Raw genomic sequence first — 21,291 nt, 5'->3', positions numbered from 1 at the left:
GGTGATCATTTCCTCTTAGCCAGTTATTATTAGGGTTGTTTCCATGTAAAAGAACCTATGAGCACCAACGTGAAGTTCATAGGAGTATGTCAAATGAAAGTGAGGAGTCTGTATTTTTGAGAAATTAAAGTGTTTAAACCTCTTGATACTCCCCATCCCGGATCCGGGATCGTGAATAAAGCCTCAGGCTCATTAGCATAACGCAACGTTAACGATTTCTGAAAATCGCAAATAAAATGAAAATAATGCGCCTGCTCTCAAGCTTAGCCTTTTCTTAACAACACTGTCATTTCAGATTTTCAAAATATGCTTTTGAACCATAGCAAATCACTAATTTGTGTAAGAGTATGCTAAGCTAGCTTAGCATTTTGAGTAGCATTTAGCACGCAACATTTTCACAAAAACCAGGTAACCAAATAAATAAAATAATTTACCTTTGAAGAGCTTCGGATGTTTTCAATGAGGAGACTCTCAGTTACATAGCAAATGTTCAGTTTTTCCTGAAAGAATCTTTGTGTAGGAGAAATCGCTCCGTTTTGTACATCACATTTGGCTACCGAAACGAACCGAAAATTCAGTCACCAACAACGTCAAACTTTTTCCGAATTAACTCCATAATATCGACCGAAACATGGCAAACGTTGTTTAGAATCAATCCTCAAGGTGTTTTTTCACATATCTCTTCATTGATATGCAGTTCGTGGAAGCCTGCTTTCCCCTCAATCTCATGGAAAAGTACCAGCAGCTGAAAATGACGCACCAATTTCGACGGAGGACACCGGGCGGACACCTGGAAAATGTAGTCTCTTATGGTCAATCTTCCAATGATATGCCTACAAATACGTCACAATGCTGCAGACACCTTGGGGAAACGACAGAAAGGGCAGACTCATTCCTCTCGCATTCACAGCCATATAAGGAGACAATGGAAAATGGAGCCTCAAAAATCCTGCTGATTTCCTGATTGCCGTTTCATCTTGGTTTTGCCTGTAGCTCCCGTTCTAGGGCACCCACAGACAATATCTTTGCAGTTCTGGAAAATTCAGTGTTTTCTTTCCAAAGCTATCAATTATATGCATAGTCGAGCATCTTTTTGTGACAAAATATCTTGTTTAAAACGGGAACGTTTTTCATCCAAAAATGAAATGGCGCCCCCAGAGTTTCAAGAGGTTAATGCATTGTTTGGTCGTGTGTGGCTTAGTTGGTAGAGCATGGTGCTTGCAATGCCAAGGTTGTGGGTTTGATTCCCACAGGGGACAAGTATGAAAAAAGTAAAAAATATATATATATATCAAAGCCTTTGCTTATTCCTAATATTTCCGAAAGAAAATGTTGGAAAAAAAAATATATATATATATATATATATTTTTTTTTTTTCCAACATTTTCTTTCGGAAATATTAGGAATAAGCAAAGGCTTTGATTTCTGGACAAACTGGTGTAAAAGGGGTCTAAACATATTCTAGAAAGTTTTTAAAAGGTAGAGCCAGAAGATGACTGGCCACCCCTCAGAGTCTGGTTCCTCTCTGTTTCTTCTCAGGTTCCAGCCTTTATAGAGAGTTTATCCTAGCCACTGTGCTTCTACATCTGCATTGCTTGTTCTCTGGGGTTTTATGGTCGGTTTCTGTATAAGCACTTTTGTGACAACTGCTGATGTAAAAAGGGTTTTATAAATAAATGTGCTTGATTGCCAACTAATATTAACACTTATATTTTGTTTTGGATCAATTATTTTTGTGGTGTGTGACAATATGGAGGACCCTGCAAGCTAGTCTATTCCCTATAATGAAAACTCCAAACAAAATAACTTCAAATTAAACCAAATTGTTTGCACTCACGACTACTGGTTTCAATGTAATTTTCAGCCAATATACAAGCAAATACTTCCTGAATTTATTGTTACAAATCAGCTTGCAAGGTTGCTAGCCAAGGAGGATCATGTTGTTCTGCAATTAAACAATTAACTATGCAAATAAGCAAGGAGATTTTATTTAACATTTAAACTAACATTTAAACTTATGTAAACTAACACACTCCCAAATTTTCTGGCATAAGAACAGTCCCAAAATAAAAGCTCGAGTCTCTGGGTCACAACCACAAAATACACATTTGTTATCAATAGCTATTTTGAATCTGTGTAAAATAACGGTCTTTATAGGGGTGCTTGACTGCTGCTGTTAGTATAGAACGCTTGAATCAACCCTTTAAGAGATGGGTGGTGCTGAAGCTTAAGAGGGTGTAAACGATGCTGAATGGGCGTAGACAAAGAAGGGCTCTCCAGTAGTAGTACCAAAACTGTTAAAGGCCATTTTCTCAAAAGTGTGTTTACAAGTTTATCAAATGTCAAAGCTAAATTACTTTCCCAATGTTCCTCAACTGTAGTGTATGATAAACGATTTTGTAGCTCTGAGTCGCTACTTTTATCCAATATAAAAATCACAACTTCTGATGTTGCTACATAAGACTGATTTAAGCCAGTCGGTCACATATTCTCTTTTACAGCAACGACCTGGGGAAGAATTATAGGGGGGAGGAGAGGGGATGAATGAGCCAATTCGAAGCTGGAGATGATTAGGTGGCCGTGATGGTATGAGGGCCAGATTGGGAATTTAGCCAGGACACCAGGGTTAACACCCCTACTCTTGCGATAAGTGCCATGGGCTCTTTAGTGACCACAGAGGGGTCAGGACCAGTTTAACAGTCAGAGAGCCAGAATTCCATAACTACTAAAATGGCCATGATGGTCATTCTGACCTGTTGATATTTAAAATGTATAAATATTCTATAATAAATTGCTAAATTAATGCATTTATTATGTTAACAAACCTCGGGATGCAAATTGAAATCAGTATTGATTGATCCATAAGCGCGTATACTGACTGTAAGACAACTACACCTAAACTATAGTGAAACTAATAATAACAAAATGTGGCCTAAAGCCAAGATTAAATTGACAATAGTCTGATGGGTGACAATATTATTAGTTGCCGACTAGAGAATGAAGAGACTGATGACCTGCGCAGCATGCATTGAAGCTTACCAAATTTCACTTCTTCCATGTAATTATACTATACCCTATCAGAAAGAGCAGAGTCCAATGTTTATAATTAACCTATTTTTGCGAAACAACTGTACAAATTGCGCGGATGGTCTCTGTTTCAAAATATCACTTTTTCTTAGAATAACCACAGCTCCATGCATTACTTGAGTGGGCTACTGGTGACAATTAGCCATTTGGGATAATCCATTATATTCTTACTATAAAATATGTGTGTTGACTATGGTCGGGCAGGGCCTGTGATGACTGCTAAAGGAACAAGTTGATTTCATTTGCATGGGCAGCCATAGTCCTGGCTACTAAGCACAGATAAATAACACAGATAAATAACAAAGTGCTATTCTCTTCTTTTCAAATAAATGGCCTTGAATCATGTTTTTTTTTTTAAACGAACTTCCTCAATGAAATATTAATGGATTTATTTGTGATTGTTTATATTAGCACTAGAAATGCAGCGATAATGTATCAAATGAATTTCAATGTTTAATTACTCTGTCATTTTTAAAGTCATGTCCCCTTCATCCTTGACTTTTCCCAAATATTCTACATTGTAGAATAATAGTGAAGACATCAAAACTATGAAATAACACATACGGAATCATGTAAAAACCCTTGAATGAGTAGCTGTGTCCAAACTTTTGACTGGTACTGTACATGATTTAGTATATGTGAAGACTAGATTAAATCAAGAATAGTCTGATGGGTGCACACCTCAAATCTGTCGTTCTGCCCCTGAACAGGCAGTTAACCCACTGTTCCTAGGCCGTCACTGAAAATAAGAATTTGTTCTTAACTGACTTGCCTGGTTAAATAAAGGTAAAAAAAAAAAATGTAGCCTAGCCCATAGGCCAAATGTTTGTAATCACAACTAAAAGTGGCCAAATAACTTACATTAATCTGCTTTACAAGGGGTGTAAGCCTCATAAGAAGTGCATGAGTTTCAAGTTCGGGAGCTTTATAATAAAAGCGTTACAATATGAACCTCGGAATTGGATAAGGACACGCGCAGTTGCATCCCTGTTGTCTGTCTTCACTTGCAGCCTGTGAGAAAGACCCCATCACGTGATGGAGAGCCGTGGGAGTGAGAGGTGCTTCGGAGCGGGGAGCATTTAGGGAGAAGGGCTGCAAAAGGCATGGATTTTTTTAGGGTGCATTATGGCCACATGCCGCCAGGAAATTCAAGGCTTTATCAAGTACTTCTCAAATTGTGAATGAGAGACTGATAGTGTGTGCAGCCTGCACGAAAAATCTAAGCAGAGCTCATGCCTTTCAAGCAACTTTTTTCATATCATCATTAGAGTTGCATCATGAAGCCTTACAGTGTATTAAAAATCTAAAAATATAGCCCGTTTGTAGAACAACTAAAGGTACATTAACTCTAAATTAAGCATATAGGAATACCTATTTCTTTGTCAACAGCTCAACACAGAATAGCTGCATGTGCACACTCCATCAGAAATCATTAGGGGAAAATATCCTTTCTATTTTATTCAGCTTTGTTCAATTGTATTCTTCATACTATAAATTAATGCCATGGAATTCTAAGCAAATCTTGTCTGCTAAATGAATTAGTGTAGCCCACAGCCATTTGGCATAGCCAGATCAGGACCTAACCATAAGGACGATTCAGAGTATGCTATTATGTTCTTCTGAAATAGACTACATTTTCTTCATAAAATGCTTCTTTAGACCGGTCTAATGTAAATAAAAGGTCTGCTTCAGTGGCTTGTAGGCTATGAGTGGACGCCAGGAGATGCTAAATAGGTCTATGTAAATTAATGGTCAATTACCGTGAGATTGAAAGTTATTTGCTTGACAATCACTGGCTGACGTAATTTCATGACCACCACAGCCCTAGTCTCGCCCCCCCCCCTCTCTCATTGCCCCTCTTCTATTTCTTCTCTCTCTCCAGGTAATGTCACCCCTCTTGGCTCTTACTGACACCTACCCGTGAGCCCCCTCTCTTTCCCATTTCCTGTAAATGGCATCCATACCCTCTGAGCACCGACCAACCTTGGACGTCCATGGATGTTGAAAAGTAGTTGTCATTTGGTCAGTCCGCCCTGGCCTTGATTTCAACGTCCACAGAGGTTGTTTTATGGTTTTTGGTACGGTCCGTAATCTCAACGTCCACCGATGTACGGTCTAGACCAGTCTTGATTTGACATAAACCTGAATGTTCAGATTTGGTCCAGTCCGGCATCTAGTGTGGAGAGTATAGTACAGTAAAATAGAGTAGAGTACAGTTGACCTATTAAGGATACATCACTATGAATGACACACACATCCATATTTATGCATTTCTGTGTAGAACTGATCAGGGATCCATGATTAAATTCTGTTAATGCTATTCTGTTACCGGGTGTAAATCAACTTCACTTACTGTAGTTCAATAACCAAAAGGTGTCATGTCATAGCTGACGGACCAATCTTTCTGCAGACATCTTTAAATCTTAATTCCGAGTTTTTAGAAAACGTGGTCACAAAATATAGAGGGAGATTTTACTGAAATTCTTTGCATCGGCACAGTTAATCCAGTAAATGTTTATTTTCTGTGTACATTTTTAAATATTGTCCTTGTGAATAGAGTTGTATGGTTTGTTAAACTTTTAAATCAATGTTTTTTGTTTGGGATACATTTCTAAGTTAAATATCTTAGTCTGAATGCAATTCCGTTACTGTGGAATTACTGTTAGGTTTGTTTGAAGTCATTCAGTTCAAGTAAAAGATGTCAGTCTACTTTTTAATGTAATTTTTAAAAATTGGTTTCTCTCACAAATTATGATTTCATTGTTGTATTGTGAGAGGTGGATCAGCGGTCTGTGGTGGATGTGCAACACATAAACGGCAGCAGGTAGCCTAGCGTTGGGCCAGTAACCACAAAGCTGCAAGTTCGAATCCCCGAGCCGACTAGGTAAAATCTGCCAATCTGCCCATGAGCAAGGCATTTAACTCTAACTGCTCTGGGGTCGCTGTCAATAATCCCTGGTCCCTGGCTGTGGCACCACACTCCACGCACTTGTACAGGTTACACACTTGTACATGTGTGATGCAGAACAAATATAAGCACCCCCTATTTGACCTTTTAAAGACAGCGTGCCAATATAAGTAAATTAAGCAAAGCAGGGAGCCATTATCAAAAGAGCCGTCCAGTGCACTTCTGCAATCGTGTCCAGTTGCGCTTACTGATGCATTTTGCAGATTAGATAAAGGTTGAGTCAGCAGTTTGAGCCCTTTGGTGGTGTGCTCCCTTCTGTCTTGTACTGTTCTGTCCTCCCTTACCCTGACTCTCTAAGTAAGTAGAGAGTCTCCTGACCGGCTTGGACCTAGCCAGGGCAGAGGAGAGGAAGCTGAGAGAGTGCGGGTGCAAGGGTGTGCGAGAGTAAGACCTAGAGAAAAAGAGAGTGTGTGTGAGAGTAGTGATAGGGAGATGAGGTTTCAAGGAAGCAGCTGGATTGAAATCTTCCCCATGCCACAGGAGATTTGGACTCTTAATGAGAAGGGATAGGGCGGCCACCAATCAGGGAGCCTGTAAAGGTCGTCATGTAGAATGATAGCTCCAATGGGATCTGGCACTTCATCAATTATTGAATTGGGTGCTGGAATCCACCTCTGCAGCTGTTGTAAGGCCTAATGCAGAAGGAAAGAGTGTAAATCGCATTCTGTAGTAAAGTGCCAGCCTGATCACCATACTCCTAAAACCATGATAGATTCGGCTTCCGTTCCAAACCTTCCTGTGATGAATGTTGCCTGGTATAGAACAATGTTTACACTGCAAACATAAAGATTAATCCTCATGCTTTCTGTCCCCATTTCCAACTTTTTTTGTATACATTAGAGATTTGTCTTTATTTGGCTGCATGTTATGGTGGCCATAGTTCAGGCACTATTGACATGGATGATTTTGTAATATGGATATGCTGTGACACTGTATGTGTGCATTTAAATCACACTGGCAATTGGGTATTTTAAAGTTCACTCTTGTAAATATGTATCAGAATTATTTTGTGCTATGGATTACATTTATTGTCATAAATGCAGTGTTAAAAACGTAAATCTGTATTATCAGAGGTGCGTACATTTCACCACTGTCTCTGGAAGAGGTCTATTAACTGACAATTGTATTATTGGAGTTATTCAAAAGCACTTGCGTATTGTTTCTATAGTCTCGAGGCCTGTAAAATTGTCAGCTACCCCTTCACCCAGACAAGTATATAAAGCAATATAATTCAATTAGAATATAAATGGATGATGTTGTGGCACATAATACAAAGTACTGCACTTTCCATCGCTCGTCCATTAAATGTGCCATTCTGGCAGACTTTCTTCAGTGTCCTTGTTATTGCCTAGGCCTTGTCTGCAGCCTTCCCTTTGAAAGGGTTTTAGAGCATTACGTTAAGTGACCTGTCTCGGTGAGAAAGGAGCTATCCAGGGTTCTGACCACTCCAACAGTCTGTCTGTCTGAAGAGAGACCGACTTAGTTTGTTGAGCCTGTCAGACACGATTGGGGTCTCTAGGAAATGGCATTTCTCATAGGGATGGGCATTTTTAATTTCAAAATTCGAATAATATATTTTTCCTGATATCTAGGTAGTAGAAATACATGTTTTAAAGAAAATATACAGTACCAGTTAAACGTTTAGACACAACTATTATTCAAGGGTTATTCTTTATTTGTCCTATTTTCTACATTGTAGAATATTAGTGCAGACAAAACTAGGACATAACACTTATGTAGTAACCAAAAAAGGGTTAAATCTAAATATATTTTTGATTCTTAAAAGTATCCACCCTTTGCCTTGATGGCAGCTTTGCACACTCTTGGAATTCTCTCAACCAGCTTCACCTGGAATGCTTTTCCAAAGTCTTGAAGGAGTTCCCACATATGCTGAGCACTTGTTGGCTGCTTTTCCTTTTCATCCTAAACCATTTTAAATTGGGTTGAGGTCGGGTGATTGTGGAGGCCAGGTCATTGATGCAGCACTCCATCACTCTCTTTCTTGGTAAATAGCCCCTTACACAGTCTGGAGGTGTGTTGGGTCATTCTCCCGTTGAAAAAGAAATGATAGTCCCACTAAGCACAAACCAGATGGGATGGCATATCACTGCAGAATGCTGTGGGAGCCATGCTGGTTACGTGTGTCCTGAATTCTAAATAAATCACTGACATTGTCACCAGCAAAGCACCATCACACATCCTCCTCCATGCTTTACAGTGGGAACCACACATGCAGAGAACCATTCACCTACTCTGCGTCTCACAAAGACAAAGATTGGAACCAAAAATCTCAAATTTGGACAGACATAAGGACAGATTTCCACCAGTCTAATGTCTATTGCTGGTGTTTCTTGGCCCAATAAAGTCTCTTCTTCTTATTAGTGTCCTTTACTAGTGGTTTCTTTGCAGCAATTTGACCATGAAGGCCTGATTTACGCAGTCTTCTCTGAACAGTTGATGTTGAGATGTGTTTGTTACTTGAACTTGAAATTCAAACTTGAACTTAAAACTTGAACTTGAAATTTCTGAGGCTGGTAATTCTAATGAACTTTCCTCTGCAGCAGAGGTAACTATGGGTCTTCCTTTCCTGTGGTGGTCCTCATGAGAGCCAGTTTCATCATAGTGACTGCACTTGAAGAAACTTTCAAAGTTTTTAATTTTCCAAATTGACTGACCTTCATGTCTTAAAATAATGGTCTGTCATTTCTCTTTGCTTATTTGAGCCCTCTTGCCATAATATGGACTTGAGCCCTTTTTGGTAAAAGATATCTTCTGTATACCATCCCTACCTTGTCACAACACAACTGATTGGCTCAAACATATTGAGAAGGAAATTCCACAAGTTAACTTTTAAGAAGACACACCTGTTAATTTAAATAGAGACTTGCATGGTGAGTGAGTGACTTGTTTCAGCAGATGGGTGGGGGAGGGGCAAGAGGAGCAGGGGCCTGTTGTGTGTGGCATGCAGGGGAGGAGTGGGAAAGTAGTCAATCCAACTTGCTCTAGTTAACCTATGGTGGCAACAAGTTTGTCTATCTATCATACCATCTGATTAAGAAGCTAGCTACAGTAGCCAGCTAGCTAGCTAAAGTAGCAAGGCTAATTGAAGCTACTGTATTTTACTGTGCTTCCCTCCAATTGCTACAACAACTCCATTCACATGAAACAACAGCCTATCTGTTGGTTGATCATTGTAGCCTACTCCTCATTTAGCCAATTTATTACATAATTTTAATTCCCTTTTGCGTTGAGTAATAATCTCCCACTTCTCCCCGGGTTTGTCCTTGGGGCTTTCCTTGGCCTATCGCGCTTTAGCGAATCCTTGTGGCGAGCCGGGCGCCTGCATGTTGACTTCAGTCGTCAGTTGAACGGTGTTTCCGCCGACACATTGGTGCGGTTGGCTTCCGGGTTAAGCGAGCAGGTGTTAAGAAGCAGCACGGCTTGGCGGGTCATGTTTCGGAGGATGCATGACTCAATCTTTGCCTCTTCCGAGCCATTGGGGAGTTGCAGTGATGAGACAAGATCGTAACTATCACGAAATTTGGGAGAAAAGGTGGGTACATTCTCTGACTGTATAGCACCACTTTGATTGACCAACAATAACAAGATACAAATGTGAAACATCTTTTTAAAGCGGCACACTTGGAAAAAATGTCATAACTGTTTAGAATGTACATGTGTATCCTTGTAGGCTATGTTGCAATGTCACAGATAATTGCATTTAATTTTAGAAAAAGCCTGAAAAAAACTCCCAAGTATTCGAATAGTACTAATGTCCATAAGGATATTCAAATATGAGAATAACCGTGTCCATCCCTAATTTCTCATTCCACAAGGTATGTAAGGGTTCATAGTTCAGTTGGGATCACCACTTTATTTTAAAAATGTGAAATGTCAGAATAATAGTAGAGAGAATGATTTATTTCAGCTTTTATTTATTTCATCACATTCCCAGTGGGTCAGAAGTTTACAAACACTCAATGACTATTTGGTAGCAATGCCTTTAAATTGTTTAACTTGGGTCAAACTTTTCGGGTAGCCTTCCACAAGCTTCCCTCAATAAGTTGGGTGAATTTTGGCCCATTCCTGCTGACAGAGCTGGTTTAACTCAGTCAGGTTCGTAGGCCTCCATTCTCGCACACCATTATTCAGTTCTGCCCACAAATGTTCTAAATTATTGAGGTCAGGGCTTTGTGATGGCCACTCCAGTACCTCTACTTTGTTGTCCCTAAGCCACTTTGCCTCAACTTTGGAAGTATGCTTGGGGTCATTGTCCATTTGCAACCAAGCTTTAACTTCCTGACTGATGTCTTGATGTTGCTTCAATATTTGCACATAATTGTCCTACCTCATGATGCCATCTATTTTGTGAAGTGCACCAGTTCCTCCTGCAGCAAAACACCCCCACAACATGATGCTGCCACCCCCGTGCTTCACGGTTGGAACGGTGTTCTTCGGCTTGCAAGCCTCCAACTTTTTTCTCCAAACATAACGATGGTCATTATGGCCAAACAGTTCTATTTTTGTTTCATCAGACCAAGGATATTTCTCCGAAAGGTGCAATCTTTTTCTCCATGTGCAGTTGCAAAACCGTAGTCTGGGTATTTTATGGCGGTTTTGGAGCAGTGGCTTCTTCCTTGCCGAGCGGCCTTTCAGGTTATGTCGATATAGGACTTGTTTTACTGTGGATATAGATACATCTTCACAATGTCCTTTGCTGTTGTTCTGGGATTAATTTGCACTTTTCATACCAGAGTACGTTCATCTCTAGGAGACAGAACGCGTCTCCTTCCTGAGCGGTATGATGGCCGCGTGGTGTTTATACTTGCGTACTATTGTTTGTACAGATGAACGTGGTACCTTCATGCTTTGAAATTGTTCCCATGTATGAACCAGAATTGTGGAGATCCACAATTGTTTTTTCTGAGGTCTTGGCTAATTTCTTTTGATTTTCCCATGATGTCAAGCAAAGAGTTTGAAGGTAGGCATGGAAATGCATACATCCACAGGTACACCTCCAATTGACTCAAATGATGTCAATTAGGCTATCAGAAGCTTCTAAAGCCATGACATTTTCAGAAATTTTCCATGCTGTTTAAAGGCACAGTCAACTTAGTGTATGTAATCTTCTGACCCACTGGATTTGTGATACAATGAATTATATATGAAATAATCTGTCTGTAAACAATTGTTGGAAAAATTACTTGCCAAAACTATAGTTTGTTCACAAGACATTTGTGGAGTGTTTGAAAAATGAGTTTTAGTGACACCAAGTGTATGTAAACTTCCGACTTCAACTGTGTGTATATATATGTATGTGTATATATAATTTTAAATGTGAATCACATTTTTATTTGGCGTACCCCTGACGGCATTGCCCATAACCCTGGGAATGGGAATACCTGCCCTAATGAGTTCACTGGACCATTTTTGTTAGCTGAAGTTCAGTCTTAATCCAATTTTAAAGTGATTGGGTGAAGCCTGCTGCTCAGGTGCTGACAACAACAGCGAGGGAAGGCACCAGCAGCACTATATGCCAGCAGTCATATCCCATTTTTGTCTGTGCTAGTTTCTCTAGAGTGCGATCTGACTGTTTGGCCGATGATAAAACAAATACACAAAGAGAGACCCATTTCGAAGTTTAAGTACTTTTCTCTATCTCTTCCTTGATCTGATATCTATGGAACAGAGCAGATGCTAAGTTGAGAGAGTACTCTGCTGTTCCTCTGTTGCCTATGTACTCTGAGGAGAGGGAAATGGGAGAAAGAGAGCGTGAAAGGGAGGTGAGGTAGCAATGTGGGATGGTACAGCGTTGAGAGGTAGCCAGCAGCGAATCTTCGGCCCCAGAGAGAATCCAGATGGTACTGTTGAAAACAACAGTAAAGATCTAAATGTCCAAAGGACCATTATCCACTCTGTCAACAATTCAACTTGCTGCAGTCAGACACTTCAGATGGTGTTTTCTTTCTGCAGCTCAGCTCAACTTTCAAAAATGACTGTGGCGGGGGGAGGGTTGACTAACTTTATTTTTGTTGCTTTGGGGAGAGTTGTGCATTTTTTTCCCCTGGTTTTCATTCCCTGTTTTGCAGGTATTACTATAATTTCTTCCATTCTTGACACATTTCCTCATCTGCTTGCATGCACCCCTATCAAGGTGTTTCAGTACTTCCCTTATGTGCTATGCTTTTCTGCACAATTACTATGCCACAGGTCAATATATATGTCTACCAGCCGGTCTATCCTGCGTTCTATCCACCATTCATAGTGACCATAGTGGTAGGTTCATTGTTTGTCCAGATCTGCAATTGGCTAACTAGCAATTATACCACACATAAAATAATTCAAAGCTGCACCAATTTTCAATATAAATCCATAAGGACAAAGTGGATTAGGTGATCATTCCAGGTGCATCATTGCGCATGAAAGACTTTGAAGACCTTAGACACGCAGCTCAAAACATTCCCCTATTGATCTTGTTTAGGGACAATACAATTATCCTACCTAAAGTAGTCTACAACATCACAATGCAATGAATAATTGCATTATTGTTTTCAAGTCAGTACAAACTCTACTTAGGCTGTAAACTGCAGTGAAAATTTGAATAACTGCACAAAAGCACTGTGAACTTTTCCTTCCATTTGGATCCATTATAGGTCTACTCTACTCTTGACAGTTTATAAGGTCTAGAAAGGCACAGTAGCAAGCCAATCTGTATTTTTACTTCTGATACTGAGACACGCTGTCTGTTGCAGATCATAATTTTTCCAAGCTTAATGCGCCTCCTCTCTGATCCGAGCGGCTATTCCTCCCGCACCTACAACCTAACTAGGGCTGTCCCTGACAAAGAAAAAATGGTCTCTTCTTTAGACCAATCGATTGGTTGAAATCTTTTAACTTTTATTTTTCCATATATAGACACTGTGTTTTAATCAAATCAGCTATATGCACTGAGCTTGTTTGATGCTTTAAGCACACTGTTTGATTAAATAATTAAGACACACAAATGAGAGGGAGTCCGACCGCAATTTATTTGATTGTGAGGGGCAGGTCTCAGATTTGCTGCACTGTGTAAAAACAACATACAGCGGGCGACTGTGTGACTTGCACCCGTTGTCTCTCTTTCCTCCCTGCTACAGCGACTACCTTAGGACATCAAGTGTTTATCACGCTGTCTGTGCTGCTGAAGCTGCAACATAATTACAGCCATTTCTGATTGAAAAATGTTGGTACCAAAATCCCTCATTTGTATAGTAAAAACATTCCCTATTCCCCCAACCCTTGCACTCTTTATGCATCACATGCACATGACCTAATAGTATAGTATATCATAATCACATCGATACATTTATTATAACAAATTCTGAACACCGTATCAGCAAAATGGATGCAGAGGACATGACTTCAGCAGGATCCGTCTTATTCCTGTAGATCCAGTATATGTGGATGATTTATAAAGCCAGGCAGATTTAACAGTTAGGCTGTTGATTATAGAGCTAATTAAGGGCTCCCGAGTGGTGCAGCAGTCTAAGACACTGCATCTCAGTGTTAGAGGCATCACTATAGACACCCTGGTTTGAATCCAGGCTGTATCACAACCGGCTGTGATTGGGAGTCCCATAGGGCAGCGCACAATTGGCCCAGCATCGTCCGGGTTTGGCCGGTGAAGGCCGTCATTGTAAATAAGAATATGTTCTTAACTGACTTACCTAGTTAAATAAAGGTTACATTTAAAAAGTTGGTTCACTCTTTCCTCACTTTTCTTAGACAATTAAGGCAATAGCTGTTTCCTTGTCTCCTAACTCCACTGCTGCCCCTGCCACATTGTTCTCAACACCAATATGTTGATCAACTTTGCTATATGCATATAGCAACATGGTCAAGGAAAAGGCGCCAATTCAACAGCGCAGTGATGTTTTAGAACCGCGGACATTGACCACTATCTGTTACAAAACACCAAAAAGTTGAATGACATTCAGAGATTGTCAAGCCAAGCCTTCGATACTGGATATAAGGTAGGGAGGGATCTATTTTCTGTTTGCTGAGATAGGCTATGTCAATTTGATTGCGGTGTCCCAAAGTTGGTAATCGGTATGCAGTTATGCTTTTCTTATTGGTTGTCTGGTGCATTGGCACAGAAACCTGTTGGTGCATATATTTTATATAATTATAAATATAGCACCAGAATGTTGAAAATCTGATTTCCCCCTAGGTGATCATTGTCTGCAGCCGGGTCTGATCGTAGTGTAATGAAACGGGCAGATGGAGTGAGCTCAGTTCTTATTTGTGGTCGTAATCATTGGGGGGGTGCAATTTGTTTTACAGTACAAGGGGAGGTTCATGTGAAAATATTATTTACGTTGGGGGGATTTATGACACCTCGAGATGGACTCTTTCCCCCGCCCTCCCCCCCTCAGTAACTATCCATTTCAGTAAGTAACTCAAGCAATTTCCTGTCCATTCATAATTAATGAAAATGCTGAGGAAGGTACTCCGTGTGAGGAAAATGGCTAGGCGATCAGTGTGCACATAAATGTAGCTATATTGGCCCTGATGGCTGGGTTCCAGAGAACAGCCATGTACAGTGCAGTTTCCCTTAATGGTAGAGTGGCATTTGTGCAATTCCACGTTAACGGAATTACGCTTTGATTCAGATTTTTCACTTTAAAATGTATACCAAAACTCCAGTATATTTCCTTCATAGTGTCGGGGGTTCACCTTGGTCATGATAGGGGCTGTACTAAATGTTTGATGTACTATAAAAATTGATTATGCTTATGTTGTATTAAAAGAAGGAGAGGGGTTATAAGACCCCTCCCTCCTTACATGTATAGTGTCCTAGACTACAGATTAACAATGTGTGTATATATATATATTCATTATTAAGGTTTAATATTGTTCCAGTCTTTTCTAATCTCTGCCTCTTATAAAGAAACTGTCTGAGAAATGTGTGACAGACAGAACTCTGTAGGGGAGTGTAAGAGATTAGAGACTAGTCAGACATTCCACTATAAATCAACTTGGTGAGTGGACATTTACTGCTATTTTAGATAACACTAAAACTCTTGTTTATATAGCTGTGTAGGCATGGTTTTGGTCTCATGAGTAGAATGACGTAGGCAGTGCAGAACAATTTGCAGAACTTACTCAGAAACATGTATGCTATGTTCCTGTTCTCAACTTCTGTCTGCAATTGCATTAAATGAATGATTGATTTACTTAAAGATATTGTCTGAATGCTAATTTCACCAATGAGCAAATGATTGATAAGGAACGAACCCCAACGTTGGCTTGTTCTCCATCTTCTTTTGAAATAGTGAGGCAATTTGGTTTCAGCACTTTTGACATTTTTTTTCCATGACTGATCAAAACGTGTTTTCTCATGTCTCTCTTGTCCCTCTGCAGCAGACATATGGTGAGCAATATGATTGGAACATCGAATTGCAGTAAAATCACAGTATCGAATCTCAATACTTATAGTATCGTGAGAATCGCAATACTTATTGTATCGGCACCAAAGTATCATAATAATATCGTATCGTGAGGTCCCTGGCAATTACCCAGCCTACAAACCATAGAACTCTATGCACAAGGACTACTTTGAATAATTTACACAAATGTTCACAAAAACACATTTACTGGAAGAACTTTGCAGATGCTACATTTGGTAACAGAATTACAGTAAAATCTCGCTCAGTTTTTTACGAGACCACGTTTTCTGAATTGAGATTCAAAGATGTCTGCAGAAGGAATGTGATGTCAGCGACCTACAGTAGGTGAAGTGGATTTTCACTCGGTAACGGAATTACGGGTCCCTGATCTGTACTATACAGAATGAATAATTATGGATACGAATATCATTCTCTTCATGGTGATGTATCCTGAATAGGTACACAAAGGTAGAAATATGTAATGTCCTTGTTTTGCATATTTGGTTATTATTCTATGCACTGGCTATTTTTGTAATAAGATTCGCCCCCAAACAAGACCACGTTTGGTTGGTCCAGACCAAAAAAACAATTATAGACGTCTATGTTTAACAAGTTTGGACATCACACATTGTACAGTACTGGTTGATTACATTTTTTCAAATGCAATGTATTTTCCACGTTCGTTCTAGGTCACAATACACCTCCAAATGAATTGAAACCCTCCCTCAAGAAGTGAGCGCTATCCTCTTCCCATACAGTCCTTGTAAAACAGTTTTTGTTACCTAAAAGTTGAAATGAGGAATTCTACCCACTTGTCTTGGGTTCTCTGGAGTATCTAAAAAAAAAATGTAAAAAAAATGTGGAGCTACATTCCAGCACAGCTTGTGGCCAACCAGACCTATGCCTCTATCATTATAGGCATTGTGGCACGGTGGGGATATTTTGATCTCTCCAATCGAATGTGGATCTAATTGCGTTGCATTCTTTGCAAATATTGTTATTGTTATTATTGTTGTAAGATATATTGTCAGGGATTTCAATTTGGTTACTTTGTTTCATGGGTACGGTGCATTTGGAAAGTATTCAAACCCCTTGACATTTTCCACATTTTGTTACGTAGTCTTAATAATAACCTATAACGACAAAGCAAAAAGCACATTTAAAACAAAAACCGTCACATTTTACGTACGTATTCAGACCCTTTACTCAGTACTTTGTTGAAGCAGCGAGCAGCGCTCGGGTTCAAGTCTGGGCTCTGGCTGTCCGACTCAATAACATTAAGAGACTCCTGCATTGTCTTGGCTCTGTGCTTAGGGTTGTTGTCCTGTTGGAAGGTCCTAGTCTTGAGGTCCTGAGCGCTCTGGAGCCGGTTTTCATGAAGGATCTCTCTCTACTTTGCTCTGTTCATCTTTCTCTCAATCCTGACTGGTCTCCCAGTCCCTGCCCCTGAAAAACATCCCCACAGCATGATGCTGCCACCACCATGCTTCTCCGTAGGAAGGATGCCAGTTTTCCTCCAGATGTGATGCTTGGCATTCAGGCCAATGAGTTCAGTCTGGGTTTCATCAGACCACATAATCTCGTTTCTCATGGTCTGAGAGTCCTTTAAGTGCTTTTTGGCAATCTCCAAGTGGACTGTCATTTGCTTTTTACTGTGGGGTGGCTTCCCTCTGCCACTCTACCATAAAGACCTGATTGGTGGAGTGCTGCAGAGATGGTTGTCCTTCTGGAAGTTTCTCCCATCTGAGTGTCCATCAGGACCTCCCTGATCAAACTGCGACAGACATATCTATCCTACCCTGCCTTTCTAACGTCTCCGAAAGCCAAGTCGACAAACAGATTACCGACCAAACAGCACCTCAGCCACGCTCAAGGTCCTAAACGATATCTTAACCACCATTGATAAGAAACAATACTGTGCAGCCGTATTCATTGACCTGGCCAAGGCTTTCGACTCTGTCAATTACCACATCCTCATCGGCAGACTCGATAGCCTTGGTTTCCCAAATGATTGCCTTGCCTGGTTCACAAACTACTTCTCTGATAGAGTTCAGTGTGTCAAATCGGAGGGCCTGTTGTCCGGGCCTCTGGTAGTCTCTATGGGGGTGCCACAGGGTTCAATTCTTGGGCTGACTCTCTTCTCTGTATACATCAATGATGTCGCTCTTGTTGCTGGTGAGTCTCTGATCCACCTCTACGCAGGCGACACCATTCTGTATACTTCTAGCCCGTCTTTGGACTCTGTGTTAACAACCCTCCAGACTAGCTTCAATGCCTTCTCCTTCCGGGGCCTCCAACTGCTCTTAAATACAAGTAAAACTAAATGCATGCTCTTCAACCGATCGCTGCCTGTACCTGCCCGCCCGTCCAGCATCACTACACTGGACGGTTCTGACTTAGAATATGTGGACAACTACAAATACCTAGGTGTCTGGTTAGACTGTAAACTCTCCTTCCAGACTCGCATCAAACATCTCCAATCCAAAGTTAAATCTAGAATTGGCTTCCTATTTCGCAACAAATCATCCTTCACTCATGCTGCCAAACATACCCTCTTAAAACGGACTATCCTCCCGATCCTCGAGTTCGGCGATGTCATTTACAAAATAGCCTCCAATACCCTACTCAATAAATTTGATGCAGTCTATCACAGTGCCATCCGTTTTTGTCCCCAAAGCCCCATATACTACCCACCACTGCGCCCTGTACGCTCTCGTTGGCTGGCCCTCGCTTCATATTCGTCACCAAACCCACTGGCTCCAGGTCATCTACAAGACCCTGCTAGGTAAAGTCCCCCCTTATCTCAGCTCGCTGGTCACCATAGCAGCACCCACCTGTAGCACATGCCCCAGCAGGTATATCTCTCTGTTCACCCCCAAAACTAATTACGCCTCTCCTTCCAGTTCTCTGCTGCCAATGACTGGCACAAACTACAAAAATCTCTGAAACTGGAAACACTTATCTCCCTCACTAGCTTTAAGCACCAGCTGTGAGAGCAGCTCACAGATTACTGCACCTGTACATAACCCATCTATAATTTATCCCAAACAACTACCTCTTCCCCTACTGTATTTATTTATTTTGCTCCTTTGCACCTTTTTATTTTGCTCCTTTTTATTTTGCTCCTTTCCATTATTTATATTTCTACTTCGCGCATTCTTCCACTGCAAATCTACCATTCCAGTGTTTTACTTGCTATATTGTATTTACTTTGCCACCATGGCCTTTTTTTTCCTTTACCTCCCTTATCTCACCTCATTTGCTTACATCGGATATAGACTTATTTTTCTGCTGTATTATTTACAGTATGTTTGTTTTACTTCATGTGTAACTCTGTGTTGTATGTGTCGAACTGCTTTGCTTTATCTTGGTCAGGTCGCAATTGTAAATGAGAACTTGTTCTCAACTTGCCTACCTGGTTAAATAAATGTGCTAGAAAATAAATACAAATCATTTGTTAAACTTTGAAATCAGTGGTTTCTTTTTGGCATACATTTTAAAGGGAACAATTTGATTCTCAGTGTAATTCAGTTTCCGTGTAATTGGCCTAACTTATCTGTTCAGTTTGGTCTTTTCTATTGTAGGCAGCTCTTAGCAAAGCACTCTGCTGCAGGGTCCCTGTAATGTGTCTTATATATCACTATACTTAATCACTGACTGAATGAAGAAACCAAGCTAAATAGCTAGTCATTTATATTGTCATATCATCCTTGATTAATTGATCATTGTTTCAATGAGATGTTTCCATATACTGTGCGCTAGTATTGAATGTCAGTTAATTTTATATTAACACACTAATCTATTGCCTCTTTGTTTTCCAGATCTGAGTGTGACAGTTCCAGAATGGTCAGGTATGTACACCATTACTCATGATGTAATGCACGTATTCAGGTAGCATTTTATTAACTCTGACCAAGGACACTCTTTCTATCTCTGTCTCTCTGTTTTCCTCTCTCTTTCTTTCTTTCTCTCTCTCTCTCTCTCTCCACCCACGATGTAACGGTTTTCTTTACTTGAAGGAGAGACGGACCAAAACGCAGCGTGGTTATATTGATTCATGTTTAATAAAAAAAAGAAACACGAACACTACAAAACAATAAATGTGGAAAACCAAAAACAGCCCTATCTGGTGCAAACACAGAGAAAGGAACAATCACCCACAAACACACAGTGAAACCCAGGCTACCTAAGTATGATTCTTAATCAGAGACAACTAATGACACCTGCCTCTGATTGAGAACCATACGAGGCCGAAACATAGAAATACCCAAATCATAGTAAAACAAACAGACTGCCCACCCCAACTCACACCCTGATCATACTAAATAATGACAAAACAAAGGTAATAAAGGTCAGAACGTGACAGTACCCCCCCCCCCCAAAGGTGCGGACTCCGGACTCAAAACCTTAACCTATAGGGGAGGGTCTGGGTGGGCGTCTGTCCGCGGTGGCGGCTCTGGCGCAGGACGCGGACCCCACTTCACCAACGTCTTAGTCCGCCTTCTTGTCCGCTTCCGTGGCCTCCTGACCACGGTGACCCTACTAAATGACCCCACGGGACAGAGGGGCGGAAGCTTGGGGCGGAAGCTCTGGACAGAGGGGCTCTGGCTGACTGGCGGCGCCGGACAGACGGGAAGTTCCGGCAATGCCGAACAGGCGGGAGACTCCGGCAGCGCTGTAGAGGAGGGAGGCTCTGGCAGCGCTGGACAGGCGAGGCGCACTGTAGGCCTGATGCGTGGTGCTGGCACTGGTGGTACTGAGCCGAGGACACGCACAGGAAGCCTGGTGCGGGGAGCTGCCACCGGAGGGCTGGTGTGTGGAGGTGGTACTGGATAGACCGGACCGTTCAGGCGCACTGGAGCTCTTGAGCACCGAGCCTGCCCAACCTTACCCGGTTGAATGCTCCCGGTCGCCCTGCCAGTGCGGCGAGGTGGAATAGCCCGCACTGGGCTATGCAGGCGAACCGGGGACACCGTGCGCAAGGCTGGTGCCATGTAAGCCGGCCCAAGGAGATGCACTGGAGACCAGATGCGTAGAGCCGGCTTCATGGCACTTGGCTCGATGCTCACTCTAGCCTGGCCGATACGCGGAACTGGTATGTACCGCACCGGGCTATGCACCCGCACTGGAGACACTGTGCGCACCACAGCATAACACGGTGCATGCCCGGTCTCTCTAGCCCCCCGGTAAGCACAGGAAGTTGGCGTAGGTCTCCTACCTGGCGTCGCTATACTCCCTGTGAGCCACCCCCCAATACATTTTTGGGGCTGACTCCCGGCCTTCCTTGCCAACCGTGTTCCCTCGTATCGCCGGCTCCTCTCTCCGGCTGCCTCTGTCTTCCCATGTCCATTCCTCCTTTCGCTGCTCCTGCTGCCATTGCCTGTCACCACGCCGCTTGGTCCTGTTGTGGCGGGTGATTCTGTAATGGTTTTCTTTACTTGAAGGAGAGGTGGACCAAAACGCAGCGTGGTTATATTGATTCATGTTTAATAAAAAAAAGAAACACGAACACTACAAAACAATAAACGTGAGAGAACCTAAACAGCCCTATTTGGTGCAAACACAGAGACAGGAACAATCACCCACAAACCCACAGTGAAACCCAGGCTACCTAAGTATGATTCTCAATCAGAGACAACTAATGACACCTGCCTCTGATTTAGAACCATACTAGGCCGAAACATAGAAATACCCAAATCATAGAAAAACAAACAGACTGCCCACCCCAACTCACGCTCTGACCATACTAAATAATGACAAAACAAAGGAAATAAAGGTCAGAACGTGACACACGATTTCTCTTGAGTA

At 41.4% G+C, this 21,291-nt stretch overlaps 1 protein-coding gene across 2 annotated transcripts in view; it reads left to right on the top strand.

The window, feature by feature from the left end:
* Positions 1–21,291, top strand: part of LOC135504664 (IQ motif and SEC7 domain-containing protein 1-like) — a 183,664-nt gene that overhangs the window by 28,785 nt on the left and 133,588 nt on the right. For both annotated transcript variants that reach the window (XM_064923423.1, XM_064923430.1), the window contains exon 2: positions 19,305–19,334. In XM_064923423.1, the coding sequence (XP_064779495.1) occupies positions 19,305–19,334 (30 nt within the window). The remainder of the gene's footprint in view (positions 1–19,304; positions 19,335–21,291) is intronic.

The sequence above is a fragment of the Oncorhynchus masou genome, chromosome 18, assembly GCF_036934945.1.
Source record: "Oncorhynchus masou masou isolate Uvic2021 chromosome 18, UVic_Omas_1.1, whole genome shotgun sequence".
Classification (NCBI taxonomy): Eukaryota; Metazoa; Chordata; class Actinopteri; order Salmoniformes; family Salmonidae; genus Oncorhynchus; species Oncorhynchus masou.
Note: the sequence above shows the minus strand (reverse complement) of the source record. Positions and strands in the feature narration are given on the sequence as shown.